This window comes from Gouania willdenowi, chromosome 21 (assembly GCF_900634775.1).
Source record: "Gouania willdenowi chromosome 21, fGouWil2.1, whole genome shotgun sequence".
In the NCBI taxonomy this organism is placed as follows: domain Eukaryota; kingdom Metazoa; phylum Chordata; class Actinopteri; order Blenniiformes; family Gobiesocidae; genus Gouania; species Gouania willdenowi.
The window spans coordinates 38,392,814-38,417,168 of record NC_041064.1 but is presented as its reverse complement, the minus strand read 5'-3'; the positions used below and the strand labels follow the sequence as shown (position 1 = coordinate 38,417,168).

The following is a 24,355-nucleotide window of genomic DNA, read 5'->3' as shown; positions in this document are numbered from 1 at the left end:
AATCTTCGTTAGCACGCCATAATTTAAAAAAACCCATGACTATGACACACAAAGCTCAATCAGCCTCACATTTAAAAAAAATGACATTTCCCAAGCTTATTCATGACTGCCTTGAAATATTTCCCATCATCAATCAATCAATCAATCAATCTTTATTTGTATAGCGCCAAATCATAACCAATGGTATCTCAAGACACTTTACAGTAGAGCAGTCTTAAGGACGGACTCTTCATTTTATGGATACACACATATGCATATATACGTATATACACATACATATGTATCCCACACCCAACATGAATTCATCATGGCGGCAAGGAAAACCTTCTGTTAAGCAGCAGGAACCTTGTGTGGATCCCATTCCTATGATGAACAGCCATCCACGTTATGCTGTGTTGGGTGTGTGCAGAGGAAAGGGTGGAGACAGAGTTGTTGAGACTCTGTAACTCCACACTGAGGATCCCACGGACCTGCAAGACAAAAGCCAGAAGGAGAACAGGAGCAAACACACAAGGGAAGAAGCAGACATAGAGGGAGTGTTTGAGAGAGGAATAGGACCCTCTCCGGTCCCTCTCTAACCTAAATGACCTCTCTCTTAACGCCCTCTCCAACCTCTCTCCAACCGAGCATGCCAGACCCCCCCCCCGGCAGTCTATGCCTATTGCATCTTAACTATGAGCTATGAGCTGGTTCCTAACTAAAAGCTTTACCAAAGAGGAATGTTTTGAGCCTAACCTTAAAGGTAGAGAGGGTGTCTGCCCCCCGAACCGTGGTTGGTAGATGGTTCCAGAGAAGTGGGGCCTGATAACTGAAAGCTCTTCCTCCTATACTACTTTTAGAGACAAATGGAACAACGAGTAGTCCAGCATTTTGAGAGCGTAGTGTTCTGGGGGGATTGTATGGCACTACAAGCTCCTTGAGATAGACTGGTGCCTGTCCATTTAGGGCTTTATAAGTGAGAAGAAGAATCTTGAATTCTATTCTATATTTTATGGGAAGCCAATGCAGAGAGGCTAATACAGGAGTAATGTGATCTCTTCTCCTAGTTTTAGTCAGTACACGTGCTGCAGCATTTTGAACCAGCTGAAGTGTCTTAAGCGACTTGCTCTGGCAGCCTGCTAAAAGAGAATTACAATAATCCAGTCTAGAGGTAACAAAAGCATGGACTAGTTTTTCGGCGTCGCCCTGAGACAGGATAGATCTGATTTTAGCAATGTTACGGAGATGAAAGAAGGCAGTTCTTGAAGTTTGTTTTATGTGAGAGTTGAAGGATAAGTCCTGATCAAATAGAACCCCAAGGTTTCTAACAGTTGTGCTTTGTGCCAGAGTAATGCCATCTAGGGCAGTTAGGCTAGCATAGGTTTCTCTAAGGTGTCGTGGGCCCAGTACAATGACCTCAGTCTTGTCTGAGTTAAGAAGAAGAAAATTTTGGTCCATCCAGGCCCTAATGTCCTTTAGACAGGCCTCAAGTTTAGATAGCTGATTTGTCTCACCTGGCTTCATTGATACATACAGTTGGGTATCATCAGCATAGCAGTGAAAGTTAACAGAGTATTTTCTCATAACATTACCAAGGGGGATCATATAGATACAGAAGAGGATTGGACCTAGCACAGAGCCCTGAGGAACCCCGTAGCTTACTTTAGTGTACACAGAAGACTTATTATTCACGTGTACAAACTGGTACCTATCAGATAGGTAGGACTTAAACCAGTTTAGGGCAGTCCCTGTGATTCCAAGTAATTCCTCTAATCTCTCTAGTAGAATATAGTGATCTATAGTGTCAAAAGCTGCACTAAGATCTAATAAAACCAGCACTGAGAGTCGTCCTTCATCTGAAGCCCAGAGTAGATCATTAGTTACTTTAACTAAAGCAGTCTCTGTGCTGTGTTGAGCTCTAAAACCTGACTGGAAGTCCTCGAACAGGCTGTTGTTTTGAAGGAAGTTTAGGAGAGAGGAATGATAAATAGCTGCTACACCACCTCCACGGCCTATGTCTCGTGGCATATGAGTATTTAAATGACTGGGAGGAGTGGCTTCATTTAAACTAACATATTCATCTTGATACAGCCATGTTTCAGTTAAACAGAATAAATCAAAGTTATTTTCTGAGATAAGGTCATTTACTAGTAGAGATTTGGATCTCAGTGATCTAATATTTAATAGAGCACATCTAATGCTTTTATGTTTTGGTGTTTCTAGATTTGAGATTTTAATTTTTTTCAGATTTTTATAATTGATAGCTCTTTTATTTGATTTTATGTTAAAATCATTGTGAAATATGGGTCGGGGGACAGACACCGTCTCCATAAAATAATATTCACCACCATCACAACAGTTGCCATGGCGATGAACACAGCTATCATAATAGCAATGGGAGGGAAACTGTCCTAAGGCAAGCGCAGAGGGGCGTGGAGGACTCCGCCTCTGTAACATGGTCTCATTCATGAGATGTCATAACAGTGACTGTGCCATGTTTTCTGATAGTAGAGATGCTCCCTCCAAAGTATGGCCTTGTGTTTTTGACTGGTGCCATTTACAATCATGAACTATAGCATGCCATAAAAAAAAAAACTGCTATAACTCTAATACACAAAGTTCAAACTGCTTCATATTTGATACACATGACTGTTCAACCCCAAACAAGAATCAATGTGGAAATTACCCATCATGCCTTGCATTCTCAGATGGCGCCACTTTTAGTGGCGTGTGATGCAAACAGCTCTAGTGTAAAGACGTTATGACGTAATGACCTCAAAATACTGATAAACCTCGACGGATAGGAGCAGGTCTGTGATCAGTGGGAGGGGCCTATAATGTCACGAGAAAAGCCATCGCCATTTCCTCGCCTTCACATTCTAAATGCTGTATTTTGGCTCAAATTCACTGAAAGTGATTTTTAACTGGTTTTTGCTTCATACTGGTTTTAAACTAATACTACTGTGTAAATAGGCTTTCTAATTGGTGTTACTGGTAATACTGGTTTTCCTGTTCCACTGCAATATAATTGCTATTGCTAGGCTAATGGTAATATTTGCCTAATGCTAATGCTAGGTAAATGATATTGCGAGGTTAATGCTATTGCTAGGTTAAAGCTAATACGAGGTTAATGCTATTGCTAGGTTAATGCTAATGTTTGCCTAATGCTAGGTAAATGCTATTGCTAAGTTAGGTTAATGCTAGGTGTAACCCGGGTGGAAAACCCTTTAATATTAATTAATTAAATAATTTCCTTTCCTTTATATAAAATACTACGTATTACGCCAATACATCACGCTGTTACGTCGCACCGTCACGGGAGAGCGCGTCCAACTCACTGTTTAAACACAGCTGTGGCTGAATGCCGGTAGGAGTGAGAGGGTCATGCGACGGAGATGTTTGCTGCAGGTACGTTGTGGTGTTGTTTATTTAGTGAACATCTTGAAACTAAAGGCAGTAAATGTCCAACTATAGGAGCCGAATACCGGAGCCATTGATTGTCCGAAACGGAGCCATTTACGGACTGAACCACAGAATTGGTAAGCTTAGCTTAGCTTAGCTTAGCTGCTACCGCTGCTCTTTGGTTGGCACATTTAATAACATCTTGTATGCCTTCTTTCTCTAATTATGATCTGTTGACTGCAATGTTGGATTTATAGTTTATTCTCATGGCTGTGTTGATGAGAATGAATGCACTTTAAACCAGTTTCCTTGTTGTTTTCTATGCACTTTAATGCAGTCCAGTCAACCACTGGGCTGCTAGGCACTTTATTTGTGGATGCTGGGTTTTTGATGTTTAGTACTGCAATGAATTGATTAATATGACAAATATTATAATTACTTGAATCGTATTTATATATCAAGAACTAATTATATTGTACAATATTTGATTAATGAAATACTAGTAAATATAATGCAGCTTGTGTTATGGAGCACCAGTATTTTTGAATGTTTCTTATTGTGTGTACCACTGTATATTTAATTGTACCTGTTTGTCATATAGGCCAGTTGATGGTGAGCTAGAGCCTAGTCTGGGCACTAAGCTGAAGATTCTGCCTGGACTGAACAAACTGACCCTCCACTGCTCTGGTGGGGCTGGTAGGAGGCTCCTTTGTGCAGCCGCTCTTTTCCTCGTTTTTTCCCCTTCACAACACAGTGAAGGGCCACAAACCTCATACATTCCCCTCCGATACTTGGACTTTATCCTTCTATGGACTGGAACTCTGGTTGGGCATTGATGGACTATGTGTATGGCACAATGTCTATTGTTGTAAATGTCTTAATGTTGGTTTATTCAATTTAAATATCACAATATAAGGTATCACCAAAAATCAGAACTGTGTTCAGTGTATTTACTCTCCGCTCCTTGAGTTAAATCTAGGCTTCTGACTCGAGCCCAAATAATAATAATTGCATCGCTATCTGTTTGTATAACCCTTGTGCCTAAATCTAAGATAGCGTACGTACATGTTACATAATGTTTGCCTAATGCTAATGCTCGGTAAATGCAGAGCTTAATTTGTGCCAGATCCTGCTTCTCCCAGATTTTGACCTTCACTTATTTGATTGAATCCGTGTACCTTCGTTCTTTGGTTGTTCCGTTTTGAAACCAAATCAAAATAACAAATTAACAATGTGGTTTTTTTTGTTTTACTGATTTAAAACCAAAACAGAAATACAGAAAAACCAAAAACCAGATAGGCAACATTTTTCACTTTTTTGTGTGTGTGTGTTTTTTTAAAACTTGTTCTGTTTGTGTGACGGAGAAATTAGAGCGAGAACTGAAGTCCACTACACCTGGTTTCCCTCCCCAGGTCTCCTCACACAACAGGACTGTTTATTTCAGCAGTTTTCTGGTCCTGCTCATGTTTTCATTCAGTCTGTGGATGTCTTAGCTTGTAAAAAGCTGCTTATGTTTTGTTTTGTGGTGTTACGATCCAAATAGTATCCAGATGAACTGGTGACTCACTGTCGACTGTGAGGAACAATAGATGTTAGAACTTCTACGGTTTGACAATTTTGTGAAAACAATTACAGGTTTTTTGAGGGCAGTAAAAATGTTTATTTTGCACATTATAAATACTGCTAATAGCACAAACACACACAAAAGTTGATCACAAGAAACGAGGAGCACCAGTAGATTCATTACACCACCTCTGGTTCCACATATCATGAACATGTTTTACGTAACATCAATTTCTTGGTTTTGATTTATTTATGTATTAATAACATTTCAATTCACCAGTAATGTGACTTATGCGTTGCTTCTTTTTATATCCGGACAAGGAGCAAAACTCCGCCCAGTCACCAGATTATCTGGATACTATTTGGACCGTAACACTGTTTGGTAAAGTTGTCAGATATTCACAGATTCAGACTTCCAGCATCAATAACTTCTTAATGAAACGTCATCAACACATAAATGACACCTCTACCATCAGTGTGATGGTATAAGATATAATATATGATATAAGATCATTTTTATCAAACACAGCAGATTAAAACTCCATCTGTGGGTCGATCTGTGCGCTGAGATTAAAACATGAAGCGCTCGTCCAATTTCCCCGTAAAATAACCAGATTTAATTTTAAAACAGAAAAACGCTGCTTGTTTGGTTTTTCCATTTTCCTGTTTCTGGTTTTAAATTAATGAAACAAAAAATAATCCATTTTTTAATTTGGTTTTAAAACTGAATAACCAAAGAACGAAGGGTACATGGATATGATTGGATTTAGCACCTCAATAAAAAACATTCCAACCCCTTTTTCACTTTTAGGTGTTTTTAAAGTATTATTATTGGACAGCTGTTTTGTTTTTGAGTTGAAATCACTGGAACTTTCATTGTAAAGACAAAATTGAATGTAGACAGCGCAAATGAGGAATTAGAGAGGAGGGTCAAGCCACGCCCCCACGCTACAGCTAAAGGCTGATTTTGTGTAAAAACAGTTTCTCTGTCAGCTCTGAAGAAGGTAGAAAATGGCTAAAAGAGTTTTTTTAAACCAATAAGTGAAGCTAAAGCTGAGCTAAAGCTTGTTTCTGTGGAAATCGTGGAGGAGAGCAGCAGCAGCACAGCAGCAGATAGCATCAGTTAGCGTAGCTAGTAGCAGCAGTTAGCGTAGCTAGTAGCAGCAGTTAGCGTAGCTAGTAGCATCAGTTAGCGTAGCTAGTAGCAGCAGTTAGTGTAGCTAGTAGCATCAGATAGCGTAGCTAGTAGCATCAGATAGCGTAGCTAGTAGCATCAGTTAGCGTAGCTAGTAGCATCAGTTAGCGTAGCTAGTAGCATCAGATAGTGTAGCTAGTAGCATCAGTTAGCGTAGCTAGTAGCATCAGTTAGCGTAGCTAGTAGCAGCAGTTAGTGTAGCTAGTAGCATCAGATAGCGTAGCTAGTAGCATCAGTTAGCGTAGCTAGTAGCAGCAGTTAGCGTAGCTAGTAACATCAGTTAGCGTAGCTAGTAGCATCAGTTAGCGTAGCTAGTAGCATCAGTTAGCGTAGCTAGTAGCATCAGTTAGCGTAGCTAGTAGCAGCAGTTAGCGTAGCTAGTAGCAGCAGTTAGCGTAGCTAGTAGCATCAGATAGCGTAGCTTGTAGCATCAGTTAGCGTAGCTAGTAGCATCAGTTAGCGTAGCTAGTAGCATCAGTTAGCGTAGCTCGTAGCATCAGTTAGCGTAGCTAGTAGCATCAGTTAGCGTAGCTAGTAGCATCAGTTAGCGTAGCTAGTAGCATCAGGTAGCGTAGCTAGTAGCATCAGTTAGCGTAGCTAGTAGCATCAGTTAGCGTAGCTAGTAGCATCAGGTAGCGTAGCTAGTAGCATCAGTTAGTGTAGCTAGTAGCATCAGTTAGTGTAGCTAGTAGCAGCACCTGTAGCGATGATGCTAACTAGATGATCTGCTACTACTAAGGAAGGTCTCAGCTGTTGTGAGGATACTAAGTTCTCCATGGCTGTTTTTTCTTTTTTTGGCTGTTTTGACAAATAAAAGTTAAACACATTTTATTTAATTTTTCTGTTGTGCTGCTGATTCATTAGAGGAGTTATGATCTTATGGGTGTAAACGTTTGTAAATATTTAGTGTTTGTGTGTCTGAAACTTTCCTTTGTGGCTAAATTAGCGCTGACTTAGCGCTGTCCTTGGTGCTGAAACATGACAGCTGTCACTCAGAGAGACGGATGCTCTATGAGTGATTCTGTGCTTCTTTAATGCTGATTCATCATTATTTCAGAAGGAGAAGTTATTAATAATGGGTTATATGAATGAGAATATTAATTATGATTATTTATATTACTTTAACAATTGACAGGAGAAATATGTCTACGTTTTTAAACTAAACCCATTCATTTGAAAGCAGAGAAAAGTGAATTTGAACAGTAATCTACAGAGTTAGGGTGAACCTAACCCATAATCACAGCTGTAATAAATCAGAGGATATTAACCTTTTATTACATAATTCAATCAAACAAACAATGTGATAATTCAGTCATAATGAGATGTATTTCTGAGATGATAAAAGTGAGATTATACGTAGATAAGTGAAGGAAACAACTGGGTAAATATTTGACTAAAAAGTAAGATACATATTAGAATAAAGACAATAAGTTTATTAAAAAATCAATAACGCACAGGGAGAAACAGACAGATATGACATGTATTAGTGGGTGGAGCTTATTATAAGTGTGTGTAGTTATGGGAGTTTGTGTTGTACGTCAGGTCTCGTAGGTCGTTCTGGTGAGATGTGGAGGCTGCAGAGTTCCACGCTCTGAGCTGCAGGAACAAAGTTTGTTTTGAGACGGAACGTTGTAAGTTCTGCTGTCTTTGAAGAATGTTTAGTAAAACAACACGTTTTTATTAGAGGAGACATTTTCAGCTGACTGGACGTTTCTAGTCTCAGACGCTGAAGTAGAGAAATGGTTGTAGATCACATGTATCAGTGGCGGATGCTTTAAGACTACAAGGGAACCTCAGCTTCCCCTAAAATCAGTGGTCAAATATGTAGTGTTGTGTGTACATTTCATTGACTAAATATATGACAGAACACATGTATGTTTAGTTCAGAATCAGCTTCTTATAACAGGAAACTGACAGTGACAGCGTGACGTTCTTCATTCATTACCGCAGCGTCACAGTGTTAATAAACAGTGGTGAAGTTCAGCTTCAATTGACTTCAATGGGAGAGGATTTAGGGGTTGATCCACTGCAGTCAAACTAGACGCTCATTGGATAAATGCTCGGTTATGACGCACTTAGTCCCGCCCATCGGACGCCGGGCTTCACAGGAGGTCTATGGAGCAGTGGGCTGGATCTGTCTGTTCCGGACGCTGGAATAATGGATGATGATTGGATGATCTGTCTCAGGCTAATTCAATTTTGATTGACAGCGAAATGAGCCAATCAGAGAGTATGACGTTGTAAGCACACAGGCGGAGTTTTCAAATATTTCAGTCCGTTGCTCTGTGTTGACACGGAGACTTTGCTGATCCTCTCATAGCGAATCAACTTCTGACAAACCTAGTGTCTGTTTTTGGTGTTTGTGGAGACTGTTACTGCTTGTGTTGTGAGACTTTTCACCAAACACTCACACTCCAGCGCGCAGCAGCTACGCGTGTGTGCGTGATAATCTACAAATAGTTGTTGACAACAAAATGTGAATTCTACTAGAATTCACATTTAAATAAACAGATACATTTTCTGAAGTAGGCAGAAAATGAGCTTCTCCTGCATGAAAGACCAGCAGCCGCCACTGACATGCAGGACTATCGTACTGGATGTCACGTGACCGTCTGTGGCTCTGGTTTGAAGGTTGGGTAAAAATGAAATGAAAACAAAAGTAATGGATGATAAATAAAACTGAAAAGAGTTCTTTAAAAGTAACTTTGGAGAACGTTTCCTAAAGGATGTGTTTTTGTTAGATATTAAAACTCATGAAGGTGGTCAGTGATCTCCAGCATGTCCTGCTACAGACATGTAGGTGTGTCAGTGAGACAGACAACATATAAACATATAAACCATACTAATCAATTCAGCATAATGCAAATCTTCTCTTTGATAACAGAAAAGAATATATCATCATTCATTTTAATATCACATCTGGTTTATAAAAACACAGTATCACCTCAAAAAATTAGTTCTGAGTATTAACAGTGAAACATTGTTCAAAAATCATGTTCTATTATTAAAGATTAAACAGTGGGTTGTCTTTTCAAACAATATTTGTGATGTTTTAGACATTTTAAAGCCTTTTACTGTAAACGGTTATAATATTCTCTGAATAATGGCATTTTCACACAGTCATAACATGTATTTTATAGATTTTACATAAATATCATATGGTTATTTTGTGACTTTTAAACATATGATAACAGGTTTTCTTCTGTTCTCAGTTTGAAATAAAAAGACACAAAACACTTCTTTATGGGACATCCAGCTTCTCCTCCTACGAGATGGTACGTGAAAGAGTCGTTAAGGAGAGTTTGGAATTCCAGATAAATGTATTCTTGTGCCTCATGTTAGAAAGAGTCTGTTTAATAATTCACACAGGGCTCCAGACTGCAACCAAAATAGTCGCATGCGCGAGTATTTTTTCAGTGTGTGCGAGTGAATCTGCTCGCATCCGTGAAAGTGTGTATACGTTATTTTATACGCTTTATCACGTCCCACAGAGTACAAACCTCTCTCTCTCATACAATGGCTCAGTGGTAGAGTGGGTTGTCCAGTGACCGAAGGGTTGAGGGTTCAAATCCCACTCTAACCGAGTCATTGTCGTTGTGTCCTTGGGCAAGGCACTTTACCCACATTGCCTTGTATGAGTGAGTAGGAATTGTGCATGAATGTTGGTGGTGGTCAGAGGGGCCTCTGTCAGTCTGCCCCAGGGCAGCTGTGGCTACATTGTAGCTTACCACCACTGGTATGACTGTGTGAGTGACTGGTGTGAATGAATAATGGTTTCTGTAACGCGCTTTGAGTCTCCTCAAAGAAAGTGCTTTATAAACCCAAGCCATTATTATTATTAATAAAAAATTATTGAAATAAATAGTTAATTTTACAGTCTATTAATGATTAATGACAAATAAAATCATGATATAATAATTTATTAACCTAAAATAATGACTCAGCACATTCCTACAACATCTACAGACCATCAACTTTCCTCCACCTGTGACTAACCTTAACTTTTAAATCCCTGGTAAGAAACTAAACCAACAAAAACACTATTTCTGGAAGAAAATACAGATTTTAATTGTGTGGGAACAGATTCATTTAACCACCAATGTACAGGTTAAATATGTATGTTTTATGAAATGAGTAATTATCATGTGTTGATCACATGATCATGTGTTATTATATTCATGTTACTTTTTGTAGACTTTCATATACATTAACTATAAAAATCATCTTTATAAACATTGTGTTCATGTAAACTGAGATGTGTAAGAATTTAAAGATAAAGATACTGTTTTATTTATTGATGTCAATATATTTTATTTTAAACTGTTTTTAAGTTTCCATTTACATGATCAATATAAATGAAATCAAACATTATTCTATATAATTCTAACTGTATATAGTGTAATCCACTGTATTGTCTTCATAGAGAAGGTATTTATGGCTCCAGGAGGACTTTAATCCAGGTGAGATGAGGTTCAATGGTTCCTTGTAGAGTAAAGGTTACAGACCCCTGACCAGGGGAAGAGGGTTAGGAGACCCCACTATCAGAGCTGGACCCTCTCAATTTAATTCATGGGGTGAAACAATACAGATGATAAGATGGTTATGTTACTGTTAAATTAATTCATGTACAGCATTTATGTAAAATAAAAAAAAACTGTTGTTATGATTTAATGTTATTTAAAAAATTTTTTACGTTTTCTTTTAAAATAATATAAATGTCCTGTTATTTCAGCTACTGATTGTTGCAGAAGAGCACGAGGAGAAGACACTGACTGCAGAAAAACATGATACGATATTATCAGGTCAGTCTGTGTTGGCCTTAGACCTCTCTCCTAGTGCCTAGTCAGCACTTATTATAAAGATGATCAATCTCTACCTGTTTATTGATAATCTAACAGTGACTCTAAGGTCTGTAAATGTGACTGTTTATAGATGAGTCCATGTCTGCTCTAGTGGTTATGTTATGTTATGTTATGTTATGTTATGTTATGTTATGTTATGTTATGTTATGTTATGTTATGTTATGTTATGTTATGTTATGTTATGTTATGTTATGTTATGTTATGATTCAGTCCTGTTTATATGGACTGTAAATCATAACTAGCTGCATCATACATACTGAAATAACGCACTAACCCTAACACACATAATGATTAACTGCTAACCCTAACATATGGTGGGTGGATAGTTCCACTACTAACTAACCATTTATGAATGGGAGTGAATGGGAGAAACCAATATAATATGATATAATGTAATGTAATGTAATGTATAAATTATTAAAATAAATACAAACTTCATAACATTTTTACTAATGTTGAAACAGATTTATAATGGTGGTGCATATATTATTATATAATTGTTATGTAATGTTAATATAATATTAAAAATACATTATATAAAACAAAACAATTTTTAACAGAATGAAGTTTAATTGTAGTTCTAATCATATTTAATATTTTTTAAACTTTTATCACTCCCATGATGTCTTTAAAGTTTAAAATAAAAGATAAAAAATGTTTGAGTTGTATTAAAGACACTTTGATAATAATTACAGCATATTGTTCTTTGCACTTCTTATATTTGTTCTTTGTGTTTATTTGATTCCTATTTTAGACACTTTGCTAAAAATGACTTTATATTGTAAATATAAGCTTTAATAATAATTATTTAAAAGCGCCTTTCAAAACACCCAAGGACACTGTACAGGGCAGTCATTAAAATAAACACAATAAAACAGAGTACAGTATTGGTACAGTATTGGTGAATGTGTGTCTAGATGGAGTAGGATTGTCTGAAGAGGTGAGTTTTGATTTGAAGAGTGGGAGGAGTCTATGGTACGGAGGTCAGGGGGGAGAGAGTTCCAGAGCTGGGGGCCACAGTAGCTGAATGCTCTGTGCCCCATGGTGATGAGTTTGACCAGAGGTACAGAGAGTTGGAGAGTGGAGTGTGTGGGCAGGGGTGGCGATGTGGAGGAGGTCAGATATGTACGGAGGGCCAGGTTATGAAGTGCTTTGAAGGTGATGAGGAGTATTTTGAAGTTGATCCTTTGTTTTATGGGAAGCCAGTGAAGTTGTTGTAGGACGGGGGTGATGTGGTGAGTGGAGTGGGTCCGTGTGATGATTCGTGCTGCAGAGTTCTGGAGGAGCTGCAGTTTCTGGAGGGATTTGTTGGGGAGGCCGAAGAGAAGTGAATTACAATAATCAATGCGGGAGGTGACGAGGCTGTGGACGAGGATGGCGGTGGTGTGGGGGGTGAGAGAGGGGAGGAGACAAGAAATGGTCCGTAGGTGGAAATAGGCGGACTGGGTGATGTTAATGTGTGAATGGAAGGAAAGTGAACTGTCGAGGATGACACCCAGACTCTTAACCTGAGGGGAAGGAAGGAGAGAAGAGTTGTTAAAGGAAATATGGAAACTGTTGGATTTTGAGAGAGTGGATGAGGTGCCTACAAGGAGGACTTCTGTTTTGGAGCTATTGAGTTTAAGGAAGTTGGAAAAGAACCAATAATAAATGTCTTGTAAACAGAGGGTAAGGGAGGAAGAGAAGAAGATGGTTTGGTAGAGAGGTAGAGCTGGGTGTCATCAGCATAGCAGTGGAAATGGACATTATGTTTACGGAGGATGTGACCGAGTGGGAGAATGTAGATGATGAAGAGGAGGGGCCCCAGGACAGAGCCCTGAGGCACTCCAGCAGGGACAGGGAAAGTGTTAGACTAGTGAGCGTTGAGTTGGATGAATTGTGTACGGCCAGAAAGACAGGAAGTGAACCAGGCGAGGGAGTTAAAGTTTTTTCTTGTTGGCTTCTTTCTTTCTTACTATTATATTTTGTTAAGTACACTAACATGTTATTTTTTTATTTACATTTCCAATTAGTGATGAGCCTTTTTTTAATATAAAAGATGTACTTTAACTAAAAACATTAAAAACACTGTAAAACACCTCTGATAATGTGTATTACTGGTATAAACCAGTTTAGATAATAGTTCATGATCTTATCCATGAGATGGTTCTATTGTTTGTGTGTGTGTGTGTGTGTGTGTGTGTGTGTGTGTGTGTGTGTGTCATCACTATTGGCCCTAAGCTGCTCTAACCCAATCACAGGGACACGTTTTCATGCTAAAAAACAAACAATTATACATATTACAGTAAATGTTGGAGATTTCGAGGACCTGATTTTCAGCGAAAAATTTTTTTTTTTAAACACCGTAATGTTGACCAATACGATGCAACTTGGTTTCAATATCAGCAAAACAGGATTTCAGAAACAAAAAATTGGTTTCAGAACAACACAATGCAACACTTTAAAAACAGTATAACACAAAAAGAAAAGCAATGTAGGGGAAATTTAGAATAATAATTTACAGAGAATGGGCAGATTATATAAAATGGTTTTAGTCGGATTAACGTGTAATGAGTCTGACAGAAGCAAAGCTGATCAACTTCAGCTTCTCTTTCACCATCATAAAACATATTTATTATATAAATGCAAACAATCATTGATAAAACATTTCACTTAAGATAAATGAGCCTTAAAAATAAACTATCGAGATAAAAATCCTCTCAAATCAGCTGTTCTCCATAGCTGATCAGAACCAGAGGAACCAGAGGAACCAGAGGAACCAGAGGAACCAGAGGAGGTGTGTGTAGGACTCCTGAGGACGGTGAGTAGTGAGGACATTATTCAGCAACAACAAACAACCGTCTATAGATCAGGAGTCGTTTATCACACACTGTGTATTGTGTGATAAAATGAGTCCATCTGATGCTCTGGGGGGGGGGGGGGGGGGGGGGGGGGGGGGGGGGGGGGTGTCCTGGGGGGCTCCTGACTAACACTGTTAACGATCAGAGACGGCGTTCAATCATCACCATCAACTGATGCTTCTGTGATTTACACTGGGATGGACTGGGAATAATAAATGACACAATATAATGAAGACAAAGATGGATTAGATGACAGTCTTTATTACTGCGTCTCTGCATAGACATTAGACACATCAACTTTTCCTCTGCATTATGTGTCCTCCAGCTTTACTTTAGGTTACATTATGTATGTCTACGTTAGCGATGGTCACTGTGACGTGTACGTTAGCGATGGTCACTGTGACGTGTACGTTAGCGATGGTCACTGTGACGTGTACGTTAGCGATGGTCACTGTGACGTGTACGTTGGCGATGGTCACTGTGACGTCTACGTTGGCGATGGTCACTGTGACGTGTACGTTGGCGATGGTCACTGTGACGTGTACGTTAGCGATGGTCACTGTGACGTGTACGTTAGCGATGGTCACTGTGACGTGTACCAGTGTCATCATTAAGAAATCATTCAGAAACACGAGTCATAAATAATAACAATAATAATAATAATAATGTATTGGATTTTATCATAGACACACAAAGACACTTTACAGAATGAAGGCATTATTCTTTCACTCCACACTTAGTGGTGGTAAGCTATTGTTGTAGCCACAGCTGCCCTGGGGCAGACTGACAGAAGGGAGGCTGCCATAGTGAACCATAGGCCCCTCCCACCACCACCAACACTCACTCACACACTACATTCATACTAGACAATGTGGTTGAAGTGCCTTGCCCAACAGATACCACTGGAGCAACGTTTCTTTTCAGAATAAAAGTTAATTAAAAAAGAAGTGATATTTTATGATCAATCAGTGGTGTTTAAATATTTAATAGTGATAATATATGACCTTCGAGATAGGGTGAGAAGCTCAGCCACTACGGAGGAGCTCGGAGTAGAGTGGCTGCTCCTTCACGTTGAAAGGAACCAGCTGAGGTGGCTTGGGCATCTGTTTCTGATGCCTCCTGGTCGCCTCCCTCAGGAGGTGTTTCAGACATGTCCTTTTGAGAAGAGGCCTCATGGGAGGCCCAAGACACGTTGGAGGGACTATGTCTCTGAGCTGGCCTGGTGTCGCCTCGGGGTCCCCCCAGAACGGCTGGAGGAGGTGTGCGTGGATCAGGAGGTCTGGGCGTCTCTGCTGAGACTGCTGCCTGTGCGACCCGGCCTCGGATGAAGCGGAAGAAGATGGATGGATGGAATATATGATCTTACTGGTGAAACAGAGATGTTTTAAAGGACTTTTCCACCATGTGAGACCTGGTGATGGTACAACAGCAACACACTGAAACAATTATGAGGTGGAGTGGTGCCAAACGTCTGGTTCCAGACCTCCACACGTATCTCACTACATCTAAGAACGTCTCTGTTTCCAGACCTGAGTCCATTTATACAGCCAACACTTAACCAATGCCCACAGGGACCTGAGCCTGATGTTTTATGATGCTAATGCTAATGCTAAAGCTAATGCTCCTCACTAGAACCAAACAAACAGGAACCATGCATACACTGAGCCTTGATTACAACATATTTTCCTTCAAAGCTTCACATTAAATAATCTGATAATAATCAACATGTGGTCCTGGTTCAGTGGATAAACACTGGGTTATTCTTCATGTCACCACATCAAAGCCAATAAGTCAGTGCACAACCACGTACAGTATGTGTTCATCTACACAACGCTTTGATCTGAATAAAATAAACAAAGAACAAAGTTACAGAAATAAAATGTTTTCTTTACCAACAAATTCTAAAGTGACAGAATGTGTTTTAAACATCATCAGACTGATGTCACACACACACACACACACACACACACACACACACACACACACACACACACACACACACACACACACACACACACACACACACACACACACACACACAAACAACAAAAATATTAAAATTATTCAATACTAGTACAGTCCCCGTCGGTAGTATGTATTCATACAGTGGGAGGAGCTTAAGTAGAGTTGCCAATTATGGGCATAATAATAATAACATACTCTGTAGTTTTATAAAGAGGTTTATTTGCAGGTGCAAAGTAAAACAGCGTGTGCAGTTTCTCTGGTTTAATTCTATGAGACATAAATGCACATGTCGTTTAGTGTATTTTTCTGTAATGTATGTTTTTTGGAGTCATAATGTGTATTTTTGTATTTTCTGTTGTGCTTTTGTATAATCATTGTTTTTTGTTGCCATTGTAGTGATTCTGTTGTCATTTTGTGTATTTTTTATATAAATATTTTGGTGTATTTTGAATCATTTTAATATTTTTGTTGTAATTTGGTGTGTGTGTGTGTGAGACTCGCTACTCCGTGGCTCACACACACACGCGCTGTAGCCGCGCACATGCAGCTGCTCAGATGCCCCTCCCCCTCTCTATCTTCCTCTCTCACTCGTGTGTTTACAGTCTGTGGTATGAATACTGTACGTGAACTCCTGCGTACGGACTCGTGGGACCAGACTTGTAGAACGGACTAGCGGACTAAACTCATTTAAATACAATACAACACAATGTAATACAGAAATGAACATACAACTACAAAGGAATAGGAAGACAATAAAAGGAACAGACAACAACAGAATAAGAAACTATAATAGAGGGTTTTCACGCCACGTCATCAACCCAGAAGTCGCCATTTTGGAGATAAACAGCCGGTTTACAAACAGCACACAAACGAGCAAATCCCACATTTTGAGAGGAAATGATGAAGTATTGTGGTGTTATTGGCTGTAATAATCAGAGTTTTATAGACTGACAATAGTTCTAACAGATCAGGAAGAACAATGTCTGTATTTTATAGTCAGTAGAGCAGTGACATGAGACTAACTCACTGTTGTTATTGATGTTTATATGTAAACATCTCCTGTTTTATATTTACTTTGTTCTCCAGGGAACAGACATTAGAACATATGATGGAAGGAAGCAGCGTTTTCTGAGGATTAGCATTTAGCCACACCCCTGCTTCTGATCTCACCGCTGGCGGACACCTCTGGTACGAGGCTCCACTACTTCGTGGGCCGCTGGGTGTAGCGAACCTTTGATTGATTAATTCTTATTGGGGCCACATTAAAGTTTGTTCATTAAAAACCATAAAAACAGAGCAATGACAAACTAATGTCCTACTTTAACTGTGTGTATAATGGCAGTCTACCAACTCCTACATGATGCTGATTGGTTGATGCCAGCTCAGTTTCCTGAGGGCCTTTATTGTCCAGCAGTTATTATTCATAATTAATAAACCCAGTCCATTCCATAATAAGGTCATTAACCTGGATAAAGGCAGCCTTGTAAACATGTTAACTATGACCCCCACAGTGTGAGCTCTATAGTCAACCATGGTCCAGGATGGACAGAGGTCATCAAACATCATGTACACAAAGGTCAGTAAACATCTCAATAATTCATGTTCTTTGGTTTTTCGCTACTTTAACAAACTTCAGTGTCTTTGAGGAGGTGCCAGAGAGGAAGCAATGGAGTGCTCCAGTTACCCCCCCCCCCACCCCCCCTACATGGCAGGCCACCAACACCATCAATAGGCAGAGAAAAAGCCACTATGTCATAGACGTCTCATTAGCATTTCAAAGGTTCTTATCTCTGATGGTCCATGTAGAGTTAGTCATTCATCATGTGTTCACTGGGGACGTCATGGAACCTCATTAGAACACTTCTTATCACACTTTGACCAACAACCAGCCTGATGGTTCTAAACCACTGGTTCTCAACCTTTACAGGCTACAACCCCCAAAATAAAGGTCTCAGAGAGCAGGGACCCCCCACTGTAGCTGAAGGTGGTTGAACACAGACATGAACATTGAAGAACAGTCATGTGGAGACAGGACCATCTATAAGGGGGAATAAAGGAGAGATTTTTGGGGTCCATCCATAAAGTCAGTAAAATGATGGTCTATTGTTCTATGAATCTGTGATAACCACATTTATTTATTCATCTGAATAATATCCACTGTTATCCAGGAACGTTTATTATTATTATTATAATCATCTTAAAGATGGAAATCATGGTTTTAATCACTAATAAAATGGTTCAAAGTGAATAAAAATGGTGGAAAAGGAGGTGAAATGAGATTTTAAAAACCACAGAAATTGGTTAAAAGTTATAAATTAAAGTGGATAAAAACAGAGAGAAAAAGTGGTAAAAATGGTTTAAAGTGTTAATATTAGAACAATTAATTTAAACTGGAAAATAATGAACACGACAAATGTGAATGTGGTTAAATGACAAAAATAATCCTGAAATCTGGTGAAAAGAGGTTAAAAGTGACAATAATGGTCAATATATGTGACATTAGGTGTAAAAGTGGTAGAAATGATTTATAAGTGATGAACATGTTTGGAAAGTGAAAAAAATGTGTAGAAAAGTCATTAAAATGTGATGTAGAAGTGTCAGAAATGAGAGAAATGTAGCAAAAATACATTAAAAGGAGCAAAAATATGGAAAGAAAAAGGGTGAAAAAAATAAGATTTTCAGAAAATAATTCCTAGTTTCTTGAAGGTATCTGGAGACCCCCTCCTTGTGTCTCGTGACCGTAAATGGGGTCTTGAACCCAAGGTTGAGAACAACTGCTCACGAGATGGGATCTTAATGATGTGACTTTGTTCTTAGAACAGGAAGTGTTTGTTATCTCAGTGATTAATGTGATGTTTTATAATAGAAGTGAGGAAGGAAACAGGAACGTAGATCTGGAGATGTAACGGTGGACCTACCTCTGCTCAGGGTGGGGGGTGGGGGCGGGGCCTTCTTATGGAGCTCAGAGAAGCTGCTTCCATCCACACCAGAACCTTTACACTCCTTCTCTGTGGGAGTTGGAGCTGATGTTTCCATGGTTACTGTACACCTCTGTTTCTACCTAGTGAGACAACAGAGATCATAGTCTAATCAATCAATCAATCAATCAATCACAGAGTAAATAAAAACATATAAAAACACAAGTTAACTCAGGGAAATTATGAGTTTCTCTTTCACTAAAACAATATTTACACATTTAAATCAAATGTGTTTTGTTGTTTTATTTTGAAAATGTAAATGCAGTGCATGTCAGTTCCTAATCCTTATTTTACAGTAGGTCGTGTACTATTTAAACGGTTAAAACCCTGCTATTTAAAAAGAATTAGAAATGTGTGTTTTGAGTTAATTCTGATTTATTTTGGTTTTTATTTTATTTTCTGTTTGGTTTTGGATTGTTAATGTTGTGTATTGTATACAATTAAAATATTTAACAAACGTCATATGGTGGGTTTACATTTAAATATGACGTCCCAGCAGCTCTGTGAAAGGGTCAGGCACCGATAGTGAACAACACTCAACAGAAACACTTGATGTTAATACTTTAAACTGGAGGAAACCATTCTAGGAAGTGGGAGGAGTTCTACTTTAATGAGTTAACTTTATGAAATATGGTTAATTCATTTTATGATCTTTGGTAATGATTTATTTAAAATGCTCTATTTAAATAAATATACTTTAGAATAGAATAGCCTTTTATTGTCATTACCCTGTAAAAGGTACAACAACATTTAGGGAGGCAGAGCTGTGCAAAAACAGGAATAATATGTTAACAATTATTAAAGTGTAGGAAAATTATTATGTGCATTTAAAATCTTAAAGTGTAGTTTTGCAGATAAATAGAGATGAGAACCATGTTGTCAGAGCAGAAAGAATGAATGAGTGTTTGTATCTAATAATAATAATAATAATAATGATATAAAAGCTTCCTTTACTCCATGGTTGTGGGGAGTGTCAGATGTCTCTCTAATGGTTCCCACTGTGGACTCTGAGGTTAGAACCTGTGTCAATACCTCCTCATGGGTGTGTGAAAGCCACCATGACTTGGCAACGTGTCTCTGTTTGACTTGGTGAGACCAACAGAATCATCCTCCACTGAGCAAACAGGAGACCACCCCCCAACCCTAACACCCCCCCATCTAACCCATGGACCAGCAGCCCACCACACGTCCCACTGCTGGTCCACCTGCCTCAGTGTGAACACAGAACCATTCATTCTGCTGATTCAGACTTAACGTAGCATATTATTATTATTATTATTCATATTTATATCACACTATCAGCACTGGATTGGTTAACAGAGAACAATTACACACAAACCTAATATATTTATATTTTAGAAATTAGGTCAGAAAACATCTCATTAGATGTGTTTCATTTACAAATTTTCTCTAAATCAAAGTAATATTTGTAAAGTTTCCACAAAGTCTAATGTGTGTCTGAACGTGTTTCCATTGAAGGTTGTTTTGGGGGCGGAGCCTGGTAACTGTGGTGAAATCTCATCCTGTGAGACTTTTCTGTAGGAAGATGTACGTTTAGAACCTTCTTAGAACATTCTGTATTCATAGGTTGTTTCACGTCTAATAATCACTAATTATTATTAAGTCTAATAATCACTAATTATTATTAAGTCTAATAATCACTAATTATTATTAAGTCTAATAATCACTAATTATTATTAAGTCTAATAATCACTAATTATTATTAAGTCTAATAATCACTAATTATTATTAAGTCTAATAACACTAATTATTATTAAGTCTAATAATCAACTAATTATTATTAAGTCTAATAATCACTAATTATTATTAAGTCTAATAATCACTAATTATTATTAAGTCTAATAATCACTAATTATTATTAAGTCTAATAATCACTAATTATTATTAAGTCCAATAATCACTAATTATTATTAAGTCTAATAATCACTAATTATTATTAAGTCTAATAATCACTAATTATTATTAAGTCTAATAATCACTAATTATTATTAAGTCTAATAATCACTAATTATTATTAAGTCTAATAATCACTAATTATTATTGTCTAATAATCACTAATTATTATTGTCTAATAATCACTAATTATTATTAAGTCTAATAATCACTAATTATTATTAAGTCTAATAATCACTAATTATTATTGTCTAATAATCACTAATTATTATTAAGTCTAATAATCACTAATTATTATTAAGTCTAATAATATAAATTATTAGTCTAATAATCACTAATTATTATTGTCTAATAATCACTAATTATTATTAAGTCTAATAATCACTAATTATTATTAAGTCTAATAATCACTAATTATTATTAAGTCTAATAATCATTAATTATTATTAAGTCTAATAATCATTAATTATTATTAAGTCTAATAATCACTAATTATTATTAAGTCTAATAATCACTAATTATTATTAAGTCTAATAATCATTAATTATTATTAAGTCTAATAATCACTAATTATTATTAAGTCTAATAATCACTAATTATTATTAGTTACTATTGCAGCTGTGGCTACAATAGTAACTTACCACCACTAAGTCAGGAGTGAAAGAATAATGCATTTTAAGCGTCTATGATAAAGTGCTATATAAAATCCAATGCATTATTATTATTATAATTATTATTATTGACCACACGTACTGCATCATGTTCACTTACAGAGAAGTGATCATGTGACCAGGTTCGTCACATCTTGTGATTTGTGTAAAAAGTGTTTCTATGGATCTTTAACCATATATTTATTGTCATATTTAGTGATATTAAATGTTTAAAGAAATTCAGGTGTTTTTATTGAACCATTTATAGTTTTTACTTATTTCCAGTAGTAATGTAAACACAGCTCGTGTTCACATGAGAACATCAACCATAACAATAACAATAACCATCACTGATGGTGGAGAGATATAAAGTAATAAAACATGTAACGCAGGTGGTGATATGAATCACATTCATAACCAAATCAAATAAAGAAGAACCCTCAGCGTTGTGTTGAGTGTTCCATGTTGGTTTCATGTTGATTTCCAACATGTCGTCCTGTGTGTGTTGTGTGTACCACTAACTGTGTGTCTGGGGTCCTCAGAGGTGTCAGTCAGTGTCACAGAGCCCAGATAAGCCGATTAGAGGCGGGCGACAAACACGTTAACAATTCATCTGCTTCCATTTCTTTTTGGTGCCAAAGCGTGGTGGAGTTGGCCAGGAGCTCCATCTGACATGTTCTCAGTGATCCAGACCCTTCATGGTCTTTATGGAACCAAGGCTTGGCTGGAGATGAACCGTGTTTAAAACTACTCACACAAACATCTGGCAGAGCTTTAACAGCCATTAGTCTCTGGGTTTTATCACCATGCCAACTCTGTTCAGTTCAACCTCAGGCCAACATCAACATGAAGAGAACAGGACTACCAGCACCTGATGGAGCTGTTTTAGTGGAAAGAAAAGATCCTACATATGTGACAATAACCATTAGATCAAAGATCAGTTGGTGCTCCGCCTCTAAAGGGTCTAGAACAGATCTAGAACAGATCTAGAACAGATCTAGAACAGATCTAGACCCCTCACAAACCACTATGGGGGTCAGGAGCTCCAGGGACAGATGGTATGGACCAAAGGCCAACAAAATACAAGGGTACACTTCTTTTCTCCTCTTCTGCTTGACTTATCACACCTCCCTCTGAGGTCATGTGACCACACATCCAAGCACAGAATGAACAACTTATAATGAATGAAACATACGGTAGCTTCCTTAGCCTAGCAAACATTACTGAAAGTAATTACTGCTCTTTGCAGGAATCTGTAATATCAACATTTCCATTGGAAGAAGAGAAAGCTTCTCTGATTGGCTCTTGTTTTTCAGACTATAAGGTTTGTTATTATTATTATTATTATTATTAAGACGTGTTAAGCAAAACAAAATAGATAAGTCAAACTTTATTCAACTCATTAACAATAACTCTAAACATTGTTTAACACATAAAATACAGAACATTACAGTCACTTATACAGTTCAGTATGTTGAAGCACGGTGTCTGACTACGGTGGCCCTAAAGCGCCAAAAATCCATCAAGCAGTTCAGCTTCATAGTTTACTAAAGTTGTACTAAAACATTTTGACATATTAATTTCATACATAAGACGCACTGTTGATTTTTAAGAAAATTAAAGGATCTCAAATGTGCCTTATAGTCCAAATAATACGGTACATGTTCACACGGAACAAACTAAGAACACTTTACAGGAAACGATTCATCAGTATGAATAATTAATACAGAATCTAGAAAGCCTTCAGTCAGTCACACATTAGTTCAAATTAAAACAACGTGGAACAGCCCCACAGGTTGAGAACACTTTGGTTAGTGGAGAATGTTCTGTTTTCTTTTAGAACCCACCATGGACCAACAATGCTTTTCTACACTAATGAATAATAAAGCACCAGTGTCAAACTGAAGGCCTGGGGGCCAAATCCGGCCCTATAGATAATCCAATTCGGCCCACAGGAAAAAGTAAAAACGACAGAAAACATGAATCATTGCATAAATTAAGTTGTAGATATATTTGTCCCTCAAAGTACACACACTCAATAAAGGCAGTAGCTATCCGTACGGTTGCCGTATCAATATACCGACATTCTATCCGTACGCAGCGCCCCTATTTGGCCAGTTTAGGTCACGTGACTAAGACTAAACCTTACCCTAACTCTAACCTTCACTTTAAAAATTGTTGTGATATTGGGTTATAACTAACCTGTAACTAATCCTAACCCTAAGACGCTACGTACTTGTACTTGGATAATCGTACCAATAGGGTTGTCCGTACGGCAACTGTACTAATAGACACTTTCTTTTGAATGATTGAGGTTTTTGGGCTTATATCATATGACTACAGTCTAATTTTATTGCAAACTGTGGAAATAACTACATTTTTCTGAATTCCAACATTATAATTAAAAACGATTGGTCACTAAATCAAGGATTTTTGAAGAGTTGGCAAGGACTGATATTGTCGGCGCTGTAAAACTGTATATATCAGTTATACGTGGAAGTGAAAACTAAGAAACATTAGTTATAACTAAACTTTATTTCTAACTAATCTGTGGCTCATTTCAGCTCAAACTTCACTGTTTTTGGCCCTGGAACCAAAATGAGTTTGACACCCTTGATCTAAAGCATAAGGTTTATTGCTATAATGAGGGTATGTAGAACTAGGCTAGCTAGTTAGCACTGGAGCTAACAGAGACATACTGTAGATATTCTTTACAAGGAACAAATATGTTGATTAGCATTAAACTTGTGATCATAAGAAGATTTCTTTAAAGCTCATTATTTTACGTATGTATTTTAAAGCAGTCGTACGACTGTGATTGTTTTAATGTTTAACAGTATTAGTTTTAAAGCGCTGACTCACTGTGGCTGTGCTAGGCTAGCAGTGTAAATATAAAGTGCAGTTACTTTAACTACTGCGCTCTGAGTGTTTGGAAGCTGTTATGTCTGAGTGTCAAACTGTTTGAACATGTCGTATATCATTAGAAGAGCTAACACTAGGAAACCAT

At 37.7% G+C, this 24,355-nt stretch overlaps 1 protein-coding gene and 1 long non-coding RNA gene across 2 annotated transcripts in view; one reads left to right on the top strand and one right to left on the bottom strand.

Annotated features, from left to right (window-relative positions):
- Positions 1–24,355, bottom strand: part of gli2a (GLI family zinc finger 2a) — an 83,179-nt gene that overhangs the window by 42,647 nt on the left and 16,177 nt on the right. The window contains exon 2 of the mRNA XM_028436863.1: positions 18,725–18,867. Within this exon, the coding sequence (XP_028292664.1) occupies positions 18,725–18,842 (118 nt within the window). The 5' untranslated portion in view covers positions 18,843–18,867. The remainder of the gene's footprint in view (positions 1–18,724; positions 18,868–24,355) is intronic.
- Positions 3,333–4,041, top strand: LOC114455540 (uncharacterized). Its single transcript, XR_003672693.1, has 3 exons — positions 3,333–3,387; positions 3,454–3,518; positions 3,983–4,041. It is a non-coding gene; the product is annotated as an uncharacterized LOC114455540 (long non-coding RNA).